This window comes from Ruditapes philippinarum, unplaced genomic scaffold (genome assembly GCF_026571515.1).
Source record: "Ruditapes philippinarum isolate M1 unplaced genomic scaffold, ASM2657151v2 ctg12082_1_1_1_1, whole genome shotgun sequence".
NCBI classification, from domain to species: domain Eukaryota; kingdom Metazoa; phylum Mollusca; class Bivalvia; order Venerida; family Veneridae; genus Ruditapes; species Ruditapes philippinarum.
The window spans coordinates 19,311-28,237 of record NW_026855340.1 but is presented as its reverse complement, the minus strand read 5'-3'; the positions used below and the strand labels follow the sequence as shown (position 1 = coordinate 28,237).

The 8,927-nt window shown below is 31.8% G+C and overlaps 1 protein-coding gene across 1 annotated transcript; it reads right to left on the bottom strand.

Annotated features, from left to right (window-relative positions):
* Window positions 1-566: 566 nt before the first annotated feature.
* Window positions 567-4,106, bottom strand: LOC132743009 (baculoviral IAP repeat-containing protein 7-A-like). Its single transcript, XM_060731514.1, has 6 exons — window positions 3,959-4,106; window positions 3,400-3,607; window positions 3,026-3,228; window positions 1,840-1,954; window positions 1,387-1,527; window positions 567-1,130 (listed from the first exon to the last, which is right to left on the bottom strand). Exons 2-6 carry the CDS (start codon window positions 3,599-3,601, stop codon window positions 913-915), a joined length of 879 nt encoding a protein of 292 aa, XP_060587497.1. The 5' UTR covers window positions 3,602-3,607; window positions 3,959-4,106; the 3' UTR covers window positions 567-912.
* Window positions 4,107-8,927: the final 4,821 nt, after the last annotated feature.

Sequence of the window (8,927 nt, the reverse complement as noted above, 5' to 3'; positions counted from 1 at the left end):
ATGAAATAAGAATCTGATTACTTAATTTATGTTTATCTTATTCATAACATACATTGTGCAATATATTAAAATAATATTCTATATGAAGTAATCAATACAGTTCGAAACAAAGTATACAATCGATCTTAAACATTTACCTCTTGTATCTTTAATTTTCATGGGATTTATTGCTGATAAATATCTAACAGAATAATACACAACTAAAGTATAAGGAATTCGATGGTTTTCAATTATTTAAAATTGGTATTTTCATTGTTTTATGTCAGAAATAACTGAATTAATTCTTAAGTTATCTTATAATTTGTATTTTGTTTTCCACTTAAAACAAAGTATTGCACGTGGTATGGAATGAAATTATCTTAATGCAGCTTTGTTGCATATTTTATACATTCATATTTTTCATGATGTTATACAAATATATTTTATATCTGCTGACATACATAAGCGAGTCAGAGAAATATATTGCAAAATAAGAGAAGAGGAATTAGATAATATATTTTTGTGTGGCAAATTAATGAAATCATACAAAATATGCCATAGTTGGGAAATAGAATAAAAACTAATACTTATAAATCAACAATTTATTTACATAACATTTAAAGATTACAGTTGCATTCAGTTGAGTATATAATATGAGGTAAAAAAGTCAATGAACACATCTTGGTATTGTTTAATGCTATATCACCCTAGTAGACCTACCCTGTTCACCAATGTTCAAAACACTGGTTTACTTTGTTTAGTGATTTCCCAAACTAAATTGATTATAGTACTAAATAAGAATCTCTTTGATGTGGTTCTCTTCGGCACTAGCCATTTCGTTTAAACGCTGTTTTCCTTTAAGAGAACAATTTTGTGGTTTCAATTTAGAGAAAATTCGACGCATTAACAACATGTCTACTAGGGTAACCGTTATCATGTTCGTGTATTAATTACAGACATGAATGCCTTAAGTTGACCATTAATTGTTCGTCTACAAACAGGACATTTTGTAAGCGCCGGTGCACACTGTGGACAACTTACCATGTGACCACATGGTAAAAATATTACATCCACTCTTCTGTCTAGACATATTTTACACGTGTATTGCTCTTTTAATCTTTCGTTTTCACCAAGGAGTGTTTCAATCGTTTCTGAAATAATATAGGAAAAACTGTGCAGTTATAGTTAGTTAGTCTTATTATCTGCTTTCACTTGAGTATTATGTATAAGATAAGGGAATTACTAAGTCAATCAAATGTTGCACAGGTAAAGTAGTTACTTAGTTTTCGTTGTATTTAATTGCGCTTTTATTAAAAGTTTTCAATAATGATCTTCTTAGAGGTTTTCTGTTGATTTGTTGAACTGTTTTCTAAACAAGAATATCAAGCTGTGAAAACTAGCCATTACCTAATGGTTCGTCGTCTTCATTTATTTGTGTTGTTTCTTCAGCTTCTGTGTTAGCAGCAGCATCGGGAGAATACTTTTCGGGATTTTCCTCTATATCAAATATGATTTCACAAATATCCCTCCCTTTGAAATGATCGTTACCTGTTTAAATGAAAATTCAAACATTAACTACCTACTAGATATAAAACCACATTGAATTGACAATGAATGTTGCAAGTGGTAAAGGTTTTGTTCGAAAAACTATACATGCAACAGAAAAAGATAATCATAATGATATTGAACAATTTAGGAGGCGGGGAGGCTTGGTCGGTAGCTTACCGAACCGTGTATGAACAGGCCTAATCATAACCGAGCCTGTAACGTTTTCAATTTTGCCGTGTGCGATTGTTTTTGTTTTAATAGAAACTATTATTATAACTGCTTCTCTGAATACATTAGGAAGAGAGAACTTACCGTGTTTGTTAATGAAAATGTCTATCGCTTTCTTAACGATCTCTTTGGAGTACCCCATGTCCATGCAACTCTGTGCCGCCACTGAATCTGTTAAATAACTCGAATCAGCTGAGTTCTGTTATAAAATGGAGACTTAAAAAATCAATGTGATACATAGAGGTACTTGATACAATTAACAAATGAGCTCATTCTAATAGATGCATCATTTTCAACCTTAGCACATTATAAAACATGATTAACAAGATTAACAAGGAAAGGCAGCGTTCAATGAACGCAACCCACACATGACCCAGCCACTAGAACGAGCGGCAAGGACCCAGGAGGACCCAAAACAAAAGCTGGGCTGGGCACAAGTCAGAGCACGGACATGATAATCATTCAAATAATACTTAAAATGAAATAATAGTAACCGACAAGGAAATTAAAAGATTAAATAATAGGCCTACAAAATAGAGACCCTAACCGTAACCGAAAGTGATTAATGGATTTATTTCTATTGTAATTAAGCTGTTTTACCACGATTTTCTATTTGATGAACAAACCAGAAAACGCATTAGAGCGGAATTGTCTGTAGCTGGTTGCATCGGGTCTTTCTGGAATATTTTCCTTTTGCTCTGACTAGCAAAAGACATAGAACATAATTTGATCATAAGCTATTTTACTGAGCATTTCTGCGCCGCAGTTACAAGCATTTGTTAGCTTGACAATTATCAGAATGTCGCATGACTCGGAACATTTTATTTACACTGTCTTGTTTTTGGAACTTAACGGGCTTGACAATGAAGTGCGGAACACCTTCAACCTGTTTCAAATCCCAGGTATAATTTTTTTCTATTTACTGTTTCATTGAAGTGCCCCTCCGTGATTCTCCCCTTTCTCGATCATTTACCTACAAGTAATTTTAATTTCTCAATGTGTTTGTAACGAAAGATATACTGTATAATTACACCTATTCCTATCCTTAACCTCGTTTATTTTTAGGACCATATGTGTACATAATAGGATAGGCTATTGTAGGGGTTGCTTTCCGTGAACGTTGCACTACCGTGTTGACCTTTACTCTCGTATTGTAGTATTGTAAAAATTGCTTTAAATACATGATAATTTAAAGTATTAAAGTGATAAGCGCACAGACTAGAACTTGTTATTTCGCTTAAACCATCTCTATAATCTATAACATTCGTACCGATATGCTGCTATTTCCGTCTGCACAATCTGTTTCTGGCTTTTCTCCTCGAGCAATTTTCTCAACATATGCTTTTCCTTTCACAAGCAGAATATGGGGACATTTTGGGTAATATTTTGTATGCTCTTCCATTGGAACATCGCCTTTTTCCCAGTTCCGTAACCCTCCGCCGCAAAAATAACACCTAACGCTGTCACCAACGCCTTATATAAAATAAAAATAGAAAGTAATAAGGCTACTAGGAATGTTGATGACATAGTGAAATATAAACGTATTAAATTTCTGTTTAAGTTAACATTTGGTCTTTTACAGTTATTAAGCTACAATGGAAGTTATAAATTTTTAGATAATAACTGCAGAAATTAAGATCTTACCAGTGTACACTAAGCCTGCTTCGACCATATCTTCCATTTTCACAGGCAGGTATTCTGGCCATGACTCGAAAGACTCCGTTCGTTTTGAAATGACAGCGTATTGTGGAAATTTAGGCTTTTCCACATTTATACCCAAAACACTTGGGGGAGGTTTAGATGCATTCTGTTTGGATACGCGTACATCAGAAGTCCCGTCAGACATTTTGACCTTGAATTCATGATAATAATAATGCATTTTCTTGGCCTATTTATCAGTAACTTTAGGTGAATAAAGAGGAAAATATATGATTATACAGTAGGATCGGTATCTTTAGCGCATGATTATGTGAAATATATTTATATCATTTTAAGGTTGTAACAGTTGGAATGAAATAGGGACCAAACATAATTTTTTAATGTGCTAACCGAAGGGTATTGCGTAAAATGGATGAATTGTGATTTTACTTCAAGAAATATAAATACACATGTAGTATTAATTATCTGTAAATAAAGTTGATAATTTTTGCAATGTACTCAATATGACTTATCCTTTCGCAAACAAAAATGAAATTAACCTTACCTTGAAATATATGTTCCAAGCAGGTTTAATTTTGTTCAACTTGTTAAAATGATTGTGACACTGCGGTCGTATTTATGTGCTTTTATAGATATAGTTTTTTACCTTTGGGATTCCATTATTTAATGTCTAAGTCTACTTTTATCTTTTATGTCATCATATTGTTTGTACGAATATGATAAACTAATAAACAGTAAACAAACAAGAAAACAAAACAAGCAACAACAACAGATATAATTAAATAAGAAATAAATAAAAAACAAGAACAAGATAAAATTCCATTATTTTTATACATTTTTATTTTATGCTACAATGCAAATATATTTACGGTGGCACAGAGCTGACATCTGCTTGTTTATTTATTCGGTGCGCACGAGATACTATGTCGCGACCACGTTGACTAGGATGAACATATCTGATACATGATATAATGATATATCATTTTAATGTAATAAGGCAATATAGTATGACGATGTTAAGTGAAGGAGCAAGTTATTGATTTTTTTTTTTTTTTAGATATAAGGATATTTGTTTTGTGTTTGCAAAACAAAATGCAAGGCCTGATTTCAGTGTAATATCAAATTATTCATATACTAACTTTTTAAATTATCAATGTCCACCCAAACCTAAAATTTGACCTATATCTTTAAAGTGCATTACTCACAATTAAAAATAAGTGTTAAAGTTTTAGTAGTCCATAAAATAATAAATATATATGTTGGTAATGACAAATAAATTTATGCGCAGTGCGTTTATATTTAGTTTTTTTTATTAGACAAATGCTATAAATATCGTAATGGTTTTCCATTGCAGTTGTTAAATAAAGTAACAAAGTAAAGGTTGATAAATTGGTCAAATACATTGGTCTTATAAATTGGTTTTATTTAAGATTGCGTTATAATTTAACGATTGTTCAATTAAGTTTAAAAAATAAACGAAAATCAATAATTACATAAGTGTTTACGTAATAAACAGATATAGACTACTGTGATAATGTGTCGATATCTTTGGACGACAAATAGTTTAAAACAAAGTCCAACGTATTTAAGTTGTTCTTTAACGCCAAGGTTAAATTCTACTTATTATAAGAGAAAAACGTTTTATAATAGTTTCAAGATGTAAGTCAAAGCCATAGGACGACTTATCAGCTTTATTGGTATAGAGTAATAACTGACCAAGTTAATTCTCTTTGGGAGAAATAGGTTATAAAGTTAAAACAGAAGTGACCGATTTTCAAATGTGACGTCATATCAATTCAAGTAGGTAACCTTATAATATGATTATATCAGTCGTCCTCTTATTGCCTGACCTGATTATCTCATTTCGGTCGTTGGCAAACTCAGTCATTTATTTATAGCACAATAATCTTTCATTTGTCGGAGTACGTACCGCTTTAAATGTTTATATGATTATAGCATAATCGATAAGTTGGTATCGAAAACTTATCCACACTTATCCGGTTAAAATACCCGTTTGATTTTATCAAACGTAGCTGTCTTATTCTTTGCTCTTTTCAAATGAATCCAGATCCTTTAAAATCATAAGTACTGTTACGAAATTACTCAATTTTAACAGACATCTGTCTAAACAGGTTTTCGCTGAAAATGTCTTTCATTTCTCTATGCTTGCATAATGAATAGGAAATCCAAGTGAAAGCAGAATTTGACTAAAATAATGCATCATAATTATGATATTCTAGCAACAGTTTAAAAGCAAATAAAAAATTCAACAACAACTAAACTTAACACCTCTTCAACTCAAATCCCCGAAAATAGAAAATTCCCAGCTTATATAACCTTCTGTTTGCGCAGCTAGGGTGGTGTTCAAAGGCAGTTGGGCGCACGACTCATTGCGCGACCTAATGTTACGCGACCTATTTTAAGTACTGACATGCCTTCACAATGTTCGAATGGCGCACAAATGATTCAGGTTTACAGACGGTTGTGAAAAACCAACATAAGTACAAAAACATTATAGTTACATACATGTTTACTCAATAGCATAACTATCTATTCAACACTGCAACATATTGCAAAATAAACTTGCATTAAGTTAAGATATTTGTACTATTTATGGCTAGAAATTTTCGATTGACAAGTCTTTAGACTTAAACAAAATATAGCTCAAGATTTGAACCAAGTAATCTGTATATAGATAAAACAATCAGGAATTTCATTCATATCATTCATAAAATCTGATATATCTGAGTTTTGCTGGTTCAACAAACATGTCAATGCATGAATGATAAAAGTACTTTTATTTTGCGTGACCTTGCCATATTAGGAACAAGCATGCCTTGGCAAGCTGACTGCGCGTGACCTTTACTGGTCTAAACTTTGGCTGTGTGACCTGATCAAATTTGAAACGAGCAACGATCAAATCTAAAAATACCTGAACTGCTACAGTAACGTACACTCATTACCTGCACCATGGTCTGTACTGAGGAATATGCTCAAAGTGTGTAACAGTTCATCAAAGGTCAGACATACGATTGATGGCGTCAACTTCAGTTTATAAATTTTTTGTCAAGACAAATATTTACACGACCGTATACAAATTATTACCTGTAGTAAATGATGTAGCAATAAAGATTATTTTTTAAAACACATGTATTTAAAAGAAATTATTTTGTTTTATCTCAATTCATTTATATGCGTATGCGCAGATAGCCAATGCTAAGATTTCTTTTAATGTCAGATTTCTTTTCTTAATTAAAGTAATGGCAAACCCCGAAACAGTAGAGTAAGATATTTTACGCATCAATTAAATAATGTTTTTCTTTTAAATTTTCATCGTAATGTTAATTGATGTTTTGTATAAACATGTAGTAGAAAGAGAATTGAAACACGAGGCTATCTGATTTGTACGAGGGGGCGTAGCACCCGATTATTAATCAAATTGCAGAGTTTTTTGGTGTTCTTTCTCTTTTGTATCATAGTCAAACATAAAAACACGTTCCCTATTGTATTAATATGAAACCCCATAAAAAGTAACTAATAACGCTTTTCCTTTTCTCTGCCATCACAATAAGTAAACCCCAGCCAAAATGAGCCAATCAATTGGCATGCTCTTGAGTGCTGCACTCCAGTTAACGCATTCTGCATGTATATGTCGGACACATTTTCAACAGAAAGGTCCCCAAACTACGATACAAATATTAAATGGACGACAGTACCTCTGTTTTTATTTTTTTATTTATTTATTGGAACCATATAGATAAATATTTTCATATCAATTTGCATTGAGAATGGCAAACAAACCCTTACGCTTTAAAAATGACTGGATATTAGTATATCCTGGAGTAAAGTACGTGTACATCACGCTTTAGAATGAATAAAAGTTGTATCAACGTTGTTTCCATACCTCGATGATATATAGCAAAAAGGTGTTTGAATCAATGTATGCGTATCGGTTCGGGAGAAGCATGTACATGTACAATTAGTACATGTACATTATCAATAGGGTGCTTCTTTTAAAATTTTACGACTTCTCAAATACGATATACTGAAATGTACCAGTCTTTTTTTGTATATATTGAGCATTCTTTGTTTGTGAACTTATAATTCTTTAAGTATTAGTATGTTATTTACACTAACAGTTTGTTTAAATAAAATTCTTATGCAACCTTTGTTACACTGGTAATTGCTATTACCTAAAATGTACTTAAACGTGCAATACTATATACGTTATTATACTTTAACAGTTAAACTCTGTTTAAAATAAATTGACTTTACTAAATCTAAACAGTGAATTTTACTCTTATGTTATATCGCATTTGCAATGGTGACAGCGTGCAAAAAGACTTAATACTAAACAAAAAAAAAAACAACAAACAAAACAAAAACAAACAAACAAACAAAAAATGGAAAATTGCACTACCTATGCTATAATAAGTTTAATTGTACAACACGCGATAAGACACGATAAAGTACATTAAAACCTTTTTTCCGAAAACTTATTATTATCTCAGTCATCAAATGTTACACGTAATAGGTATCCTTAATCGCAAAACTGTTACGTAATCTTTATATCGGTCAGAAAATACACAGATAAGCAAGATTTAAATGGTCAGATCGCGTCATAATACGTATACGATTAGTAAACAAAACCTAGGGGAAAAATTTGGATTAAAGTAAAGTTTATTTTTGTAACATAGGCCTCCGGCCCAAAATACAACATAATACAACAAACATGAAATAGCAATGGAAAAATACAATGAGATGATCATAGATATACATAGTATATTGTAATATAAACAGGTGTAGACATCATATCAATGTTTTTTAAAGATATATAAAGATATTAAGAGAATTTCGTAGATCATTTGTAGAATACACTATATAATTACCTTTATAAAGTTTTATGTATGTATTTTTTTAAGTACTGAATTGGCGTCTATATTTAAGTGCATGATCGAAAAAACGTGCGATAGTCTTATATAATGTCACATCTGCGTTTCTTAGAACAGATATAAATTTTGCACGTGGAGGATTTTTCACCAGTATATCTGGTAGAATGTTTTTACGTATATAATTTAAGTGAATACAAATCAAGAGAATGTGATATTCGTCGTCTAAGCCCGTAAAACAGAGAGGACATATCCTTTGATCAATTGGTATATTATTGAAGAACCCAGTGTTATAACCCAAGGGCAGTAAACCGCCTCTTAATTTTACAATGAGCGACCTGTAATATGAATTTTCAATTTGATCTAGGTACGATTCTCTTATGAAGTCAATTTTAATACTTTTATAAAACAACAGTCTGCTAGATGAATCAAGAGCCTCCCGCCATGTTTGAACATCAATATCGCGCAATCTTTGAGATAATTCGCGACAGAACAAGTCAATTTTTCCTACTCCCTGGTTAATCCATACATGACCAAATCCATTTATGAAAAGAACACGCCTAATTTGAAATGCCCAGCAATCAATGTTATTTTCTGCCCACCGGTATTGGACTTTACAGCATA